At 46.9% G+C, this 17,854-nt stretch overlaps 2 protein-coding genes across 2 annotated transcripts in view; both read right to left on the reverse strand.

The window, feature by feature from the left end:
- Window positions 1–2,348: 2,348 nt before the first annotated feature.
- On the reverse strand, window positions 2,349–6,561 carry T265_09066 (hypothetical protein; the record flags this gene model as incomplete). The annotated part of the gene is made up of 2 exons (XM_009175045.1): window positions 2,349–2,526; window positions 6,338–6,561. The coding sequence occupies 2 exons, from the start codon at window positions 6,559–6,561 to the stop codon at window positions 2,349–2,351; spliced, it is 402 nt and encodes a 133-aa protein (XP_009173309.1).
- A 361-nt stretch (window positions 6,562–6,922) lies between these two features.
- Window positions 6,923–17,854, reverse strand: part of T265_09067 (hypothetical protein) — a gene marked incomplete at both ends in the record, with an annotated part of 15,072 nt that continues 4,140 nt past the window's right edge. The window contains 8 exons of the mRNA XM_009175046.1: window positions 6,923–7,206; window positions 7,248–7,908; window positions 9,568–9,771; window positions 14,789–14,971; window positions 15,011–15,109; window positions 15,152–15,289; window positions 15,331–15,447; window positions 15,491–15,573. Coding sequence (XP_009173310.1) covers window positions 6,923–7,206; window positions 7,248–7,908; window positions 9,568–9,771; window positions 14,789–14,971; window positions 15,011–15,109; window positions 15,152–15,289; window positions 15,331–15,447; window positions 15,491–15,573 — 1,769 coding nt within the window. The remainder of the gene's footprint in view (window positions 7,207–7,247; window positions 7,909–9,567; window positions 9,772–14,788; window positions 14,972–15,010; window positions 15,110–15,151; window positions 15,290–15,330; window positions 15,448–15,490; window positions 15,574–17,854) is intronic.

The raw sequence follows: 17,854 nt of genomic DNA on the forward strand, positions 1-17,854 counted from the left end.
ATCACCTTACTAGCGAGCTCCAACCGAAATCGCTGTTTGAACGCTGTGCTCCAAACGGTTGAGCACTCAGGAACACCCCGAAGCCGACAATTCCTATCATGTCGGGAGTCGTTCAGCTGTAGCGCCCTTCCGGTGCCTAACTGCCATGCCAGCAGAAGGAAGCACGAGAAATATGGGTAAGTTGCCCAAGCTTAGACAGGGGAAGTCGAGAGGCAGAGGTAAGGTTCGAACCACGGACCTTCTGGTCAATGAATCCGCGCTTTAACCACTGAAACATTTTCCCCCTCCTATTATGTGGGCGGCCAACTCGCATTCACAGACCATCAGGAAGTCAGATTCCTGAAAGCAACCTCAGGACGCCCGGAACCTACTGCACCACCAAAAGCTCAACAGGAGAGCCGGCAAGCATCCAGGCCAGTCAATCGTTCATTCAATTCAGCAAATCCAATGAGTCCCCATGCACGCCACAGAAGCACGACCGAAAGTGATCAGTGTTTAGGCTTTTCATAGAGGCACGATCGATGTTGATGGGTGTTCATTAACGCCTATCAGACAGCCTGGATCAATGTCGGAAAGTCCCCTTTAAATAGCGTAGGGCCGTTGTAACCTTTGCTCTCGAACTCGCACGCACTCACGCTCTCGCACTCGTTTGTTCGGAATATAGCGTTTGTGTTCCCTTCTCCGGTATTAGGCACTGGAGCGGGTCAGCAGCAGATACCACAGATTGACGAATCAGCAGATATAGCACAGACCACCGTGGTTATCGTTGGATGATGACTCACCGGGAAGATTAAGCCAGCAGTCAAGGAATATCGTAACTTACCGCATAACTTTTTAAAGATACCGTTGCTCCTTCATGATGCAACTGGATATCGCGTATAGTTGAACGACAGACCCAAAAAATTTTCAAACGGTACTAGCTAAGATATATCTTGCATCGAGTAGTTGGTGTCACATCGTCAAACGAAGACATCTATTCGAGAGTTTTGTCAAGTCTTTGGTACTTGCTGATCGACCTTGGATCGGACACTTGTAAACAGGAAATATTAGGGTATAGAGAAAACTGCACTCATTCATCCATGGTTTTAAAACCTCCTATGAGCTATTAAACGATGTCCAAAGCAATTTGGAGTAGCTCACTACTACCTTTTAGGTAAAGCTCGACCAGTTGTTCAAGGTCGACAAGTAACCAATGACGGATGAAGACTTCTCGGAGTCAGGGTAATAGCAGGATTTTTAAGGGAGTTTCCCTGGTTCAGAAATAGAGAAATTCGGGTACCATCTAAGGGTTTGGCGACTTTTGAATCCAGCATTTTGCATACACGTTGGACAATTCCAAAAATGTGTAACAAACTTCCGGTAATTTCGTTGTCGAAGTCGTGAAGCGAAAGGCTGATACTGGAACCGACACGTTACTGCGGTGGACGTTAGGTGGTAGAGTGAAGAGAAGTCGTACGGAAGCTGTGTCGCCACCATCACCATCCTCTTCCCCACAATCAACTAGCTGTCAAAGCCAGCTTCGCTTATTGGAGTAAAGCAAGCAGAAGAGAGGCCGGTTTTAAGATTATACAAAAGTATGAGTATTCACTGTTTACTTGATCTACCGGGTTTTATTCGAAACTCACACCATTTGTAGTGTATAGGAGCAATAACAGGAGCAGTGAAAGATTTAGGGAATTAAAAGTACAAATGGGCGGGTTGTCTGCTTATCTTTACCACCAGGAACATGTACAGTGGCCTACAGGGGCGTTTAAGATTCACCGGGAGCAAGTGACGACGTAGGGCAGAGTACGACTATATGTTCGAAACTTCCAAGATGGACGGTAAGCCGAGTGCTGAGCAATGTGCATAAACGACTAAGCAAGAATGATAACCTGGGACAAGGCTAAGAAACCATTCTAGATGAGGATATTTACTTATGGCACGCAAGGTCCGTCAGTCAGCTAAACAGTGGAGCTTTCTAGAAAAGCGGGATACTATGCTGCCAGGATCACGGGATACGGTCTTCAACTTCCTTACCGCCAGTGGCCACATTTTACCTCACATCGTTTGGTGGCTTGGGCTACGATTTGACCTTAAGAAGCTTAATGCTTCTAAATAAAGCGGGAGTCCGAACTAAGTCCCGTTGTTACTGGAGTGTTGCTTAGCTTAAGGCATCAGCCTTAGACTATAAGTTCGTGGGTAGAGTTCGATCCTAATTTATCTGTCCGAGCGACATGAAGAGACTACACTGCGGTGGCTTGTATGGCGCTGAATCCAAAGGAAGTCACGCTTTAGCTATCTGAATTTCAACATCCCTTTTGGGATCAGATGGTGGGTGAAGGTGAGGAGAATCCATACATAGGTGTTTACCTCATCTCACGAAGTCGTTGAACGTGAAGTACCACCTGCTCGATGGTAAAGTCAACTTCCTCTTCTGTTGTGAAACGTCCGATACCAAAACGGATGCTTGAATGTGCCAGATCTTCTTCGGTTCCGATCGCTCGTAACACGTACGAAGGTTCCAGGGAAGCGGATGTACAAGCACTGCAAAGATAAAAATTGGGGGTAAGAAGACGAGGCGAGCAGGAAGTGGGTTTGATAGTAGCAACTTTATAAAATATGAATGGTCTGATAAAGCACAAAGAAATTCCACAACATCATTGGATTTCAGATAATGTGCAGATAACGTCGTCGAAAGTAAAACAGCGCGAGCAACAGTCATCTATAAGGTGAGATACTTTGAAGTAAAGTATTTTCGTCGTGGACAGCACGCTTTCGAATGACTGACTCTATTTATAAACTCATTCTTTTACGGTTGGAGCACCCATCTTCCAAAAATCTGACATCATATTTGACAGCAAACGGCACCCCATAAAGGAATACGATAGGTCCGGACATCGGATAGGAGGGAATTAAACAGCTGCTTCATTTTACCTGTCAGTATTACCAGCGTTGTACCGTACTTTATAATGTGTCAAACAAATACTAAAGGAGGCCGCGTGGAAGACTTCGGGACTCCACAGATACGCAAACTCTATAAGCAAGGAAAAGCAAGGCGTTCATATCCGGATTGTCAAATCAGCTTGCCATGCGAATAAACTAGTTATCAGGAAGGTCAGATTCCTGAAATCAACTTCTGAACGCCCGGAACCTACTGCTCCACCAAAAGCTCAACTGGAAAGCCGGCAAGCATCCAGGCCAATCAATCATTCAATCAATTCAGCAAGACCTGATGAGTGTTCTTGCGGCCACAGAAGCACGACCGAATGTGATCAGCGTTCAGGCTTTTCACAGAGGCACGATCGATGTTGATGGGTGATCACTAACGCCTATCAGACAGCCTGGATCAATGTCAGAAAGTCCCCTTTAAATAGCGTGGGGCCGTTGTAACTTTTGCTCTCTCACTCACTCGCTTGTTCGGAATACAGCTGTTGTGTTCCCTTCTGTGAGTCTTTTCTCTCCGACACTAGGCACTGGAGCGGGTTAGCAGCAGATACCACAGATTGACGAATCAGCAGATATAACACTAGTTGAAACGGAAAGTGTGAACAGACCTAGGACACAATTCATAACTAAAACATGATATGAACACAGATTTTACAAGTCAGACAGATAGCTACGACTAAGCATAGTCAGAGAACCAATACCAGTGGCCAGTCAAATACACGATACTTTCGCTCTGGCAGACAACCTTGTAGTGACCACATTTGTGATACGCACTGCGAGACCAGATCACATGAGCTTTAGTGGGAGCAAATCTCCCATCAGGAGGAATTTCACCAATTCCTACATATTCTATGAGCGATCCCGCGAGTGAACACCCGAAGACACGTCAATCAGTAGCTCTGTGAAGAGTGTGGATTTCATAAGCGTTACCTCAAAGTGCGCTTACAAGATGGTACCTTAGCATCGGATCATCATTAGCAGACTAAGCCGCAGTTCAACATGGTAAACTCAGTGTCGTTCATCGACGTTTTCTCTACGCAATTGTGTACTAGAGGAGGATGAACTGTTTGGCCGTGGTGTGGCCAGAAGCCCAGATTTTTACGTTTTCCAAGATGAACTGATGACAAAATTGTCAAGCATGAGGCGGTGGTTGGTAGTATACAGAAAACTCCTGGAAGCACGGCACACCATAATGGATTCGACCAAGCGGCGCATTGAAGTATAGATACAATTTGTGCATTACTGCGTGCAGAGGACGAGCCGGAATGCCCAAAGAGAGTCATTTACCCCAATTAGCGTACCAAAACACATGCTTGGAGCCAAATCAACAGATATCAGATAAGGAACCCAGAAAAATAAAAGACAGGAGTCACTCCAGCATTGACCAGAGGACAAGAGCAAGGGACACCAAGCTCAAAGGTTACACAGTCACCGACAAATTAGGACACAGGATAACAGACTAAACAATGGACCCCCCCAACCGAACAACTAATCGTGACCGAAGATCAGCTCTAGCTAACAGCACGTATATTAACACAAACGTGCCACTACTGGAGCGAGATGGCTCAGTGGTTAGAGCGCGAATTTACTGAACGGAAGGTCCGTGGTTCGAAACAGACCTCTGCCTCTAGACTTCCCCTGTCTAGGCTCGGGCAACCTGGCAGTATCCCAGCCCTTGTGCAACCTTCGGGTGGCATGGCAGTTGGGCACCGAAAGGGTGCTACAGCTGAACGATTTTATTTTATTTACTCAAATTATCCAGACCAACGTATCATGTGATCATGCAATGATTGAGACGCTATGACCGTAATCGGTTGGCCAGGAGAGACAAAATCGAATGATCCAAAGCAAAATATGTTGCTATTCGGCTGAAAAAGTGCGGGAATTAGAGGTTCCCCAGTGGGCGTGCAGCGGTGGAGTGGCGTCGACAGTCATTTACATCCTCCAGGGAGTCTCGAATCCGCGACCTCCTGCCAGTAGTTGAATACAACCGCCTGTCTACGAGTGGCTAATCAGCAGTGTAATTAACTCGCACTTAGTGAATAGGGGCACACATCCTTCAATCACGAAATATATAGCACGTGAACACATATAAACTGGCTTCTCGGGTGCGAATTAACGACAACGCCGATCAACCGCTTGTGGCTGAACGGCTAAGTGTTCAACCAACCAGCCGGGGGTTGCGGGTTCGAAACTCCCTCGAGTTTCGTGAGATCACTGTTCTACTAGAAGCAGACACCACCAAGTACGACGGCTAACTTATCACCTAAAAACGACATGAGTTGATACATTTTAGCCAATAAGACCTGAAACGATGATGACATTCAATTTGTGCTACTAGCGTTTTATGCGAATAAAAACCATCGCTAACCATGGTACTCTATGTGGGTGTGGTCTCGATTGGGCTTACTGGTTACGCAGGCAACCAAGTTGCCCGGAGCAGACACTGTTGGGTTAAGCTGTTAGGCCGCTCGCAATTGCCTCTTGAAATAAACCGCATAAGGTCTCTTGAAATTGCGGAGCTTTAAGCATATAACAGCGACAGAAGTCACTTTTTGTAAACACCGCAGATTATTAGCTGCATATGTGTGCCTAGGGTCATTTTGTGAGTGGTCGGGTCGACCGAATCACCATCTGCATACATCATGCTTCTCAACCATTTAGCTTTGTTCACCTAAGTTGACACATACGGGCCACTAGTTGAACAGTTTTAAATTTCTTCCTCTTCGCCCTCATTCCCTCAGGTTTATACTGGACGCGGGGTGTTCAGCTGGTTGCATACGCAGTTCGGCGCAGCCTAGAAGTGAAACTTCCTATCCCGTGCAGTGGGGTTATCGGTGTGGCTTGCTTTGACACTCATACCCACCAGGTATACACTTGACTCTGGTAATTTAACAGCAAAAGGCTGCCAAAAATGCATTTACGCTGTGGACGTTTCCGGACCTTTATCAATCAGACCGCGAAAACCTCATTGGCGTAAGAGTAGATGGTCGTCTGTCGGATTGGAAAAGGGTTGTGTCTCAGGAGCTCAGTTGATAGTAAGGCTTGAAGAAGCAATTCAAAAACGAAATTTTCGGCCAAATTGAATAGGATTCGTTACGCTGAGGGTGATTCATGGAATTCCGCAGGAACCGAGTTCAGAAGAGTCAGGAGTCAAAAACGGGTTTTTAGAGTGGGGAAATCAATAGCGATTACCCAGTTATTTCGTCTGATCGCCTTCTGACGGCAGACTAGTGTCGCCCTCCTTCATGTGCTAGTGAAGCAACCATGTGCAATAAGTGATAAGTAAAGGAAACAGTTACACACGCCATTGGAATGATCGCCTATCTAATCTAATGGTTTGGATGGAGTCTAAAATGGAATAATAATGTTCGAGTGATCGATCTAACAACGAGCGTTACGAACTTACCTGCCCGAGGAAAGCGCAATCTTCTTCAACGCCATGAGGAGACTCTCGCCTTCGACACAGGAAAAACTGAGATTAACACAGCCAGGGTACCGTGATTCTGGATCGCCATTGAGCACCACGTGGCTGGTTTGTGAGAATATTCCATCTATCAGACGTTTGCTTAGAGCACTGACATGTTGGTAATCTGCCTGGAACACACAAGAGTTCAAGCGAGTGGGATGCATAAGTTTAGGATATACAATATTCTGTTGCCAGTGCAAGGAGCAGAATATTGTTCACAAATACGGTTGCAGCACCTCACAATAAAACTACAGTCAAACGCTGACAAGTAGTAAGATGAAAAGTCTAGAAATACGTATTCAGCTAGAAAACTCCACTATCCCTTGAGAGATCAGCTGGTCACATTCCACAGGCTCATCATCATCAAAAACAGCAAGAGCAGTATTAAAAGCCCTACAGTGAAGAGAAGAGAAAAGGAGTGGGTGAGGGAGGGGACTTAGTGCTGGCCCATGTCAAGCATACTGAGGTGCCTACACCTCCAACCGCCCAGTCAGACAATCTGGAAAGAAACTGATAGCAAGAACGTCACTGACATCGATTAGCCGCCATTTCTTGCAACGTCTCCAGCCAAGCACAGACGGGGTCACGGGGACCCCATCCCGGGAGGCGTACAACACCAACAGCCAAACTCTTCGTTATCTCTTTCACGCCTTTCTTCCAAGTCATGTGCTGTCCACCTCGCGGTTGGCGCCATCCTGAAGGAGGCAAGTAGAACAACACTCGTCTCGGTAGACGGTGTTTCGGCATGCGTAGCACATGACCGAGCCATCGCAGTCGATGATGCTGGATGTTTTCCCGGATTGAGGTGCCTGTAGCACAACCAAATACCCGTTTTCTAGTAGCCACCCACAACCAGCCACGCTTCTGAGGCATCGGTGGTCGAAAACCTGAAGACGCCTCACATCCTCTACCCGCAGAGGCCATGTCTCGCACCCATGCAACAACACAGCCCTTACTGTAGCCTGGTACACACGACCCTTAAGATCCAGTGAGATGCCTTTTTGACGCCACAAGTGACGCAAATTAGCAAACGTGATTCGAGCCTTTGAGATCCTTGCACTGACTTCATCAGCCACACTTCCGTCAGAGCTAATACAACTACCGAGGTATGTAAAGTTTTCCACAATCTCCAGTGGTTCTCCTTGAACTGTAAGGGATATGTTCGCAGATGGCACGTTCTGAAGCAGGACTTTGCACTTCGAAGGTGCAAGGCGCATGCCAAATGATGGTATGATGGCGGTCAGTTTGTTCAACAGGGCTTGTGCTTCGCTAAGGTCTTCAAAGATGAGGGCGATGTCATCTGCGTACTCCAGATCGACAAGGCTCTCGCCAGCAACAATTTGAACACCGGGGTTTTGAAAACCGTCCAGTGTTCGCCTCATTATTTCATCGATGACGAAGTTGAACAAGAATGGGGAGAGTGGACATCCTTGTCTGACACCACTTTTTGTAGGAAAGCACTTGGAGAGCTCACCATACACAACCATGAACTGCACATTCCACAGGCTACGCTGGTCGGGTCACGAGAATCGTATGTCAGAGGACTGTTTGCTTCGTAGAGCCCTGTTCGTCTGACTTTGCATCGGATGGAGACAACCAGTCCATGGTTTGGCAACGAAGCATGAAAGCCCTGACCAGGAACCTGAATCACGTCTGCCCGGATGGGGACCGCGGGACAAGACAAACCAATGGTTAGTGACCCCTATAGATATGGGTGTGCAACGCAGCCAATGGCGGTTCTGAATCGAAGCTATCGCCCTCAGTGCGTAGCTTTCACAGTTGCCATATCGGACACGCAGAAGGATTGACATGAGCGAGCCGATTGGACCGTCGCTTCCAGCATGTAGCATTCATTTTCTCGTTCTTCTTATTTTTGGTAAAAAAAGGTGTAGCAGCTGGAACCAATGTACTTCGATGAACGGTTTATGAGCTGAACCACTTAGTCAGTAATCGATGGCAGGGTATCAATATAAAGTAGGAAACAAGTAGGAACGGAAACAAAGAACGATCGGAATACACTAAACTAGGAAATCTGGATTCTTGATGAGAAAGTACTTAATTCCAGCGGCTCCTGACAGCGTATACCCCATTTCTGAAGAATGCCACCATACAAATTATTTCTACTAAGAGAGCGAGATAGCTGTGGTTCCACTGCGTGGTTCGAACCTTTGTCTCTCGACTTCACCTCTCTAAGCTTGGGCAAACTGGCAGTATCCAAGCCCTCGTGCTTCCTTCGGGTGGCATGGCAGCTAGGCACCGAAAAGGTGCAACAGCTGAACGATTTTTATTTTACCTTTACTACTGGGCAGCCGTGAAAGTGTCATCATAGTTTAACTCGTGGCAACCATTCAATCACGATTCACACGAAACTGAATTTGCAGCCAATGATATTGTAGGTCGCCTTGTTGACCGATACTCACGGTCACCAACGCTTGGATAGTAAAGGTACTTTCATGCGTACCCATTTAGTCTCTACAGTATTCGCGCTTGTATAATTAAATTCTTGCTTCACCATTGCCGAGAGAATCAGCAATGCTGTTGGTGTTTCTTTACCACACAACCAGGGCGGATATGTTTTGAACGATACTGTGGCAAAAAGAACAACAAATGGATAAACAAGGTTTAGTGCAAGTCTTCCAGAAATATGCATGGGCGTTAAAACACCCATCTAGACTGAAGGTTGTCTTACAGCAACCGAGTTCAGCGTCACGATAACAACACAAATCATTTTCTGGAGGGCCAAGTAGACCGATAGAATCCGGACCTTTTTATCATCCGTTTGGGTGTACAGCTTTGCGAGAAGGCAAATTGAGAGCAACACCTGGTGTCTGTCTATAAGGGACTAGCAGTACGAACAAGAAACCAACTTCAGATCATTGCTTCTGACAGCAATGCACCAGTAATGCAAAATGGTGCTTAACTGTGATGACCCTATAACCGTCAGCTCTAGGTGCTCAGTTTTAAAAACAACACATCCAGTGGTATTCAGAGGTTTGAGCATTATGACAGCACACCCACAATACTTGCAACACGTTTGCCAAAACCCGACCGGAAAGCTTACACACATTACGTCTCAGTATAGGGGTTGGACACGTTGAAAATAGCTAACCGCAGCCGGGGAAGAACCCAGTATAAGCACATAACAATGGTGGAAATACGTCTAGATGTACCTTCATCTCCTGTTTCGCCAGTGCGCAAGCGGCTCCCAAAGCGACGGTAAGCGCTGTTGGAACGGTACCAGATCGTAGACCTCGTTCCTGCCCCCCGCCACTCTGATGGGCCTCCAGTCGAACACGTGGACGACGACGGACGTACAAAGCCCCGATACCTTGTGGGCCGTAGATCTTGTGTCCACTGATTGACATCAAATCAATCTTAGGGAAGGGGATTCGGAAACAAAATAACTCGAAGAACACACCAAAGATAAACATAACCAAACAGTCGTAACACGGACATGACTTTCGGTAAGTAGGAAAATATTCGAAATTACGCATATCTTATAATGTTGTCCATCATCAGTAGTTGTGAGCAACTGCAGCAAATTCTACTGGTAACTATGAAAGTGGCACTTGGTACAACAACTGTAAACTGAAATTGCACAGTCTGCGTTTCATAAAGGAGGCCGTTAAAATCTGAGTGATAAACAGAGGCATGATTTGTGAGCAGTCAGCAGTTGAATCATGTGATGCATTCACTAAAACATTTGGCTATTTTTGGGTGGGCAGTTGGATTTTCCGACTTTTAACCAAAACCGTGGTAGGTGTGATAAGTACCAAGTCAGTTGTCACATTGTCCTGGTAGTCTGGTTCCAGTGCTGCGATGATCCTTTGCGCTAAACTAGCTGGGATTCAGTTCCTTCAGGTTCAACCATGCTTAAGGTAGCTCAGTGGTCAAGTTGCCAGCTTACGGACCGGAAGATCCATGGTTCGAACACAACGTCGGCATCTTGACTGCTTGTCTGGGCTTGGGTAACCTGGCAGTATCCTCGCCCTCGTGTATGCTTCTATTGGCACTGACGCTAGGCACCGAAAGGGCGCTACAGCTGAGCCATTATTATCTACTATCATCAACCATGTCACGAAGGCCGACGGGGAGGAGCCCGACAAAGAACAGAAAGCTCCACACTACGAGTAACCACATCTTCAGGTCTTGGATAAAAATCCTATGTTATGGGAGTGTGAAGGCAATAAGGTGTTTTCCCCAAGCGACCAGCAGCGATGCTGATTCTCATCTAATGAAGAAGAACACGTTGGAAAACTTGGCGCTAGAAAGCGCATACTTCGATCCACTAACGGTTGACTGTGACCGCTGGCGGATTATTCATTGCGGTAGAAAAACAAATTAGCCTTAGCAAGAGCCTGATGCGGTTCCAAAGGCACCTGCTATGCAGCAGCCAGCAGTCTAGCAGATCAGGCTATTAAGTCATCTGCTCCGGGCAGGGTCCGTCAATAATGCCTTAATTGCCGCCTCGTGGGTCATACGTTTGCGTCAGAGGCTGCGGGCAGGGTCTACAAACAAAACACTAAATCCACTTAATTTCTTGTGGGTCAGATTTTTTAGTCAATGATTCGGGATGGACAACCCGGAAGTACCATCGCCTAGGTATTCCTGACTCACTTAGCTGTCAGTCGCCTAACAGTTGCTTCACATCTAAAATTCTGCCCAGGAAAACAAGCCGAATTAAATCCTTATTGAGGCATTTACGTCCGCACTGTGTTAAATTGAGCAACGGGTAGCCCTTGCTCAGGCCTTGTTCTATCCGTCGATTGATGAATATTGTGTCTCCGAAACACGCATTCAAGATCCAAGTTCATCTCAAACCGGTCAATACGAACCCAGATTCTTCTAGTGTTTGCTGATCCTGATGCAATGACTCGTGGTAACTACGGCCTGGGAATCGCGCTTAGTCCCAGGACTGAATGCATTTCGACGTGGTAAACGGTGTTTACTTGTATCAGCATGTGATCCAACGGACAGCAATTCTGAAGCCGGGAAAGACAACTTTAATCGAGATTCGCCTTGCCCGCTTCGGTCATCCGGAGCATAGATGCCGTGGTTCTGGCAGGTGGTATGAAGGATCAGGTTGGGTGACTAAATTATGATGAAGCCTATCTAGGCGACCGATTCGAGGTTGACGCTCATCTGACTGAAAATGCAAAAAATCGTTCAGCTGTAACACCCTTTCGGTGCCTAACTGCCATGCTAATCGAAGGAAGAACGAGGACTGGGGTACCGCCAGGTTGCCCAAATCTAAACAGGGGAAGTCGAGAGGCAGAACTTTCCACGAACTTTCCGTTCAGCAAATTCGCGCTCTAACCCGAGGTATTTCGCCCCCCCCCCCAGATAATGGAGTGCTCTAATTATATACTGAACACGTTGTTTATAACCGACACAAGCACTCATACAGTGCAACTTGGAGGCCTCCAAATTCGAGCCAGCTGTTGACTCAGTTTGCGTTCAAAAGCGTTCAGCTGTAGCACCCTTCCGGTGCCTAGCTGCCATGCCACCCGAAGGAAGCACGAGGGCTGGGATACTGCCAGGTTGCCCAAGCCTAGACAGGGGAAGTCGAGTGGCGGAGGTCGGATTCGAACCGCGGACCTTCAGGTTAGTAATCCGCGCTCTAACCACTTCGGCCATCTCGCCCCCTGACTCAGTTTGACAATGTGGCAGTCAGCTACCGGTGGAGAGCTTCGATACAATCTTGCCGTACATTGTGGGGTACATCGCTGGACTCTGATCACGGCGTCGTGAGGGCACATGTATCTATTCGCTTTCTTTCGGAAAAACGCCAGTTAGCGATTGCGATCCAGTTTATCGCCTGCGAAGCGTCACTATAGCTTAAGAGTATCGCGTTGGGTTGGCTGAGAAGCTCCCAGAACTTGACGGGTACGATGGTTATAACGGTGATTTGGATTAAGACTGGGAAAGGTGCTGGAAGCTTTCGAAATCGCCTGCCTGACGTCCCTCGCACATCACAATGAATATACCGGATCTCGTTAAGATCAGTAGCGCTGAAACAAAGCCAGAAAAACTATATCAACAATAAATGACTGTGACGGCACACGCAATTCCCTTGAACGCCAAACAATTAGGAGCCTAAGGATTAACAGAGAGTGCTTGTGGATTGCAAATGCCCGAGAAATGAAAAAAAGCCTTTGCAACAAAAAACAATCGCGCTCTGTTCCAGTTAATCTGACGAACTGGTCTGGGAGGGCGGGTGGTAACGAAGCTATCGCCAAAAAGGATGGGATCTCAGCTCGTTTACAGAAGTGTTATATTGAAAGATGGGCTGAACACTTTGGAAAACAGTTCGGCTGGCCTTCATCAACTCTGCCTCGAGAACGAGTAAATCAACTCGGATGGAACATCGATATCAGTCCGACATCGGCAACAGAAGTCCAGCTTGCAATTTCATTACTTCAGATTGCTTGCATTTTGCACTCTCCCAAGAATTTTGCGAGTTCCCAGCGTCTAGTCTGACAACTTTACGCCAAAGTATCAGGAGTGAGGAAAGAGTACTGGCAAAGTTGAGCTCCTCGAAGGTGATTCCTATTTTTAAGTGCGTGAACATCATCCGAAAACCAGCGGTGCGCCAGTATATTGCCATAGCTTCCAGTGTACTGTGGCACCATCTTATGGAGGCTGATCCATTATAGGGAGAGTCAGAGTCGAAAAAACAAACAGTTTCACAGCGGTTGGGGTTGCATCGAGCATTTCTTGCGACAACTGTTCGAAACGCGCCACTCCTCCAGGTGGCCAAAAGTGATCGCCTTTCTCGATCCCATATCTGCTTTTGACTACGCCACTCGTCCGAAACTGTGACAGTGTCCGGCGATGAAGGGTGCCCCTTTTCTTATGAAGGTATTATACGAGTCGATCTGTGGACGAGTACGCGTCCACGGTAAATCCCATCTTGATTTCACCACATAGCGGCTTCCAGCAAGTGTCCTCTGTTGCCTTTCCTTTTCGGCTTCGCTATGTTGTTTGTATCTTCTTCACCTGCCTGTATCACCTCGTGGGTCGAAATACTCCCAAGTCGTTCGCTCACGTGCACTGAGCACGCTGAAGACAGTGCTGTCTAGGGGTCAGACCTTCCAGAAACGCAAATTATTTTAAACAACCTAAACAATTCTGTTGTACAGTTCAGTATGGGCTCCTCACCTATGAAGTGTAGTGTTACTACAAGATTGAATGAGATCAAACCCAAAACTCACGCTTGTAGATGAACCGGTCCGCATTAGTCCCGGCGGACTGGTAAAAGACGATATAACTTCCGGAATTGGGAAGGCCCAGATAGCGATTTACAACCTCCGACATTTGTAGCGCCAACGTGTTATAAGCATGACCGTCAAGGACAGAATGTACAATGCCACGGTCGGATTTGTCCTAATTTATGAATCAGAAACGGGGTCCGCTGTGGGCGTAAGGTCTTCGGAGACTCTCTGTGCTTGAGCGGCTATACCCCCCGAAGATTTGAGCGGCTGGTGGTATGCCAGATGGCTTTCGAGAGATGTCACCCTCACTCAACAGATCAGCTTATCATATCCCTTACTACCTGTCATACCGGACAAAAAACATTTAACGCCAATGAAATTATTGGGCCATCGCCTACAGTATTTGGCCCTCGTTCCCTTATTCTCCTTATCCTTGGTGAACGAATTTGTTGCGGCTGAAACTGTTGTAATTCGGTGTCCGCTAAAAAAAAACTTATTCTCCTTATCCTTGGTGAACGAATTTGTTGCGGCTGAAACTGTTGTAATTCGGTGTCCGCTGAAAAAAAAACTAAATAGTTAGATTGAAATTTTTTAATCATGCGAACAGCATGTGCTTAGAGGCCACGTGAGGCAATATGGGACCCACCATGACATACTCAAAGTTGGATTCAGAATGAAGAACGTAGCAGGGTGCCTCTCATATAATAACATTCCCAGTCCTCGAAGATTGCTCAGCATGACCGTGTCAGTAATACGAACGAATTTTGTCTAAATGCCACCTACAAACTAGCAAAATGGACTGGCCAGTTGACGAAAAAACAGGCTCCTAAATGATGGTATTTGAGGCTGTCGTTGAGATTCTTCAACAAAACAACAGCAACTTTTCCGCTATGGCACCCTTTCAGTGTCTAGCTGCCATGCTTCCTTAGCATGAGGACTGAGATACTGTCAGGTTGCCCAAGCCTAGACAAAAGCAGTCGAGATGCTGAAGTTGGGTTCAAACCATGAACATTCCGGTCAGTAAGTTCGCGCCACGTCCAGCTAGAAACGCCTTTCCGGAGGACGTGAATCGTTTCTCCGCTCAAGGCGCTACCCGATTGGAGTGCAAATAAGGAAAGCCCGTAAATAAGGTGTAAATAAGGAAACCGTTTTGATTAAAATGTAAGAAAAAACTCACATTCATCTTATTCACATCCAGAGGAATTTTCCCGACCGCCTGAGCAGCATCCGTGTGAAAAAACACTCCCTTATTCCGGCACAACTCTCCAATAGCTTCAACTGGCTGGATAACTCCAATTTCATTGTTCACTGTCATCACAGAGACAAGACTAGTATCAGGTCGGATAGCTTTCTCCAGAACCTAGTGGGCAAGAGTTACGATTACCAGATTGACACTAACCTGCAAATCTAGGATGCCATTAGTCTGCACTGGCAAATAAGTAACTTCAAAACCTCGATTTTCGATAGCTCGACAAGAATCGAGTACACATTTGTGTTCCTGTATCGAAAATAATCAGCTTACTGATCTGAAAGCACATACTGTCTGTGTAGTTATAACGTGTTTCTTCTTTGGGGCATAGAACGCTGAGACGCCTTTGACAGCTATGTTATTGCTTTCAGTGGCCCCACTGGTAAAGATGATTTCTTTCGGATCTGCGTTAATCAAATCGGCAACTTGCTGCACGGCGTAAAGTTAGTGTTGAGGTAAAAAAACGTTACCTTTCGTGCATTTTCCACGGCCTCTTCACATTCCCAGCCGTATGCGTGAGTTCTTGAGTGAGGATTCCCAAAATGACTGACATAGTAAGGCAACATCGCATCTAACACTCGTGGATCCTGAAGAGGTCTATCTGGAGAGGTAGTGAATGAATGTGCTTACGACGGGGCTGGTTGCTTGTGCATCGAAGTAAATGGGTCGGACCATGTTACTGTTGTTCGTTTTGTTTCTCTGGCTGTCTTCAACTAAAACTAGAGGTGAGATTACACAAACTGGTCATTAAGCGAAAAGTACGCTCTGCTTCGGCACACAACATCCGTTTGGCAAACGAAGCCAGCCGATGAAAAGCAGGACGGATCATTCCATGGGACAGCATAGCAGAGGGCGTCTGGAAGAATAAAGATGCGAGAAAAAATTGTTTTCTTTACAAAAAATTATGCCGAAGAACATGACCAGCTAAGGTGCAGTCAACGAAACCCGTCGGACACTAAGATCTGAAGTCGTTATCAACAGCCATCTAGACTATCTCTTCAGCTAGCAGTGTAAGCAATCAGTCGTTGAGTGACACCAAAACACCACTACTGTCCATTTATCAGACAGTTTTGGATTCACTGGGTATACCCATCACCATAGACAGCAATATATAAGCGGTGGAAAACCAAAGGCAAATGGACCGTGCCGTCAGGAACATCTTGGAACTTACCGTTAGTTGAAGGTTTGTGCATCTCAGTGACATACTGAACCATACTAGAGATTGCCTGTGTGACGTTCGTGGTTTCTCATACCAGACTGGTCCGTAGAAAGGGGTCAGACTAACAATATCCTGGACCTCCAGGATGGGGGCTGGAATGTGACGTGTCTCAAACATTACACTACTCCGGCGAACTCAAGCCAACCAGTGCGACCTTGCAGTCAGATTTTTGAGCTACCGTGGTCAACCTTTCAATCAATGGCTATGATCATTATCACGGACGTCTCTGTACCATTGGCACTGACTTTCTTGAGCACGTCGGCCTCTTGGTCGATGCTCGACATCGAGCACTTCTCGATAGGGATCGCAAGTCGGGTACTGCTGCCGTGCACCATACTTGGCCATCCGGCCTTTAGTGTTGCCAGCTTATCCTATTTGCCAATCATACCTGGAGCTATTCAACAGCTTCCACGGTCTCTCGCGACTCTTGCAAGATAAGCTTTGTGTCATCATATCATTGACACACTATTCTCACGGGGGTCCTCCGATGAACGCAATTCCCCGACGCCTTGCCTGACCAGCTGCTGGAGGACAGCATCGTCCACCCCTCCAAACGTGCATGGGTACTGCCATTGCACATGGTCCCCGAGGAGAACTCCAATGAGTGGCGTCCGTTGGAACTACAGGACACTCAGTCGGGTTCCCATTCCTGACACGTACCCTATCTCACACACACGACCCTATCGGGCCGTTGACTACGGTAATTGTCTTCAGAGAGATAGACTTCGTGCGCGTTTACCACCAAATACTGATAGCACTTCGGGATATCGAGAACACAGCCGCCACCACACATTTAGCCTCATCGATTTTCTCCGAACACCATTTAATTCGAGCAACATGTCTCAATTCATCCAACGCTTTATCGACTCCGTCGTCAGCAAGGTGAATTTTGCCCACCCATACTTGGATGATATTTTAGTGGACAGTCATAACCATGTGAACTCTTCGAAAGACATGACAGTCATAACCATGTGAACTCTTCGAAAGTCTACGACATAGTGTCACCGTGAACACCGGCAAATCCAAACTCGGGCGTAGTATACTGTCCTTATGTGGACATGGGATAGACTCCCCTGACACAAAGCCGGTAGAAGATAAAGTTGCCGTCTTTCGTGAGTTTCCGATGCCCACTACCACGACTCAGCTCCACCGTTTTTCGGCCTTGCGGACTATTGCAATCGGTTTATATCGCGTTGCGCACATGTAACCAGCCCACTAACGGATCGTAAGGACAACCAAAGAGAGGTCCCTGGCTTCCCTTAACGAAATGAAAGAAGCTCTTCGTCACCAAGAGCCATCGGCGTCACTGAGCGTCGCCGTAAGCGAAATTCTTCAACAGCGCTTTAACGATTCTTGACATCTGTTAGCGTTCTTTTCTGGAGGTGCTTTAGGCGCCAATAAGCGCAACAGTACATGTGGCCGCATCATCAGTATTACCAACAGCATAACAGTGTTCAAAACCGATGCTTCGCTGACGCACGTTCTTCTGGCACTGCTGAGGTCATCATCATCATCGACAGCATGACATCAGTGTTCAACACTGATGCTTCACTGGCGTACAACCACGACTTATTTGAAAGCCTCATTGTAAAGAAAAGAGTAAAGGCGGACGAGGGAGGGACTTAGTGCTAGCTTACCACAATCATTCCGAGGTGCCTACACCTCCAGACATTCACTCAGGCAATCTGGATAGAACCTGACAACAAGAACGCCACTGACATCGGTTGGCAGCCATATCTTGTAGTGTCTCCAACCAGGCACAGTGAGGATCACGC

The sequence above is a fragment of the Opisthorchis viverrini genome (assembly GCF_000715545.1).
Source record: "Opisthorchis viverrini unplaced genomic scaffold opera_v5_252, whole genome shotgun sequence".
In the NCBI taxonomy this organism is placed as follows: Eukaryota; Metazoa; Platyhelminthes; class Trematoda; order Opisthorchiida; family Opisthorchiidae; genus Opisthorchis; species Opisthorchis viverrini.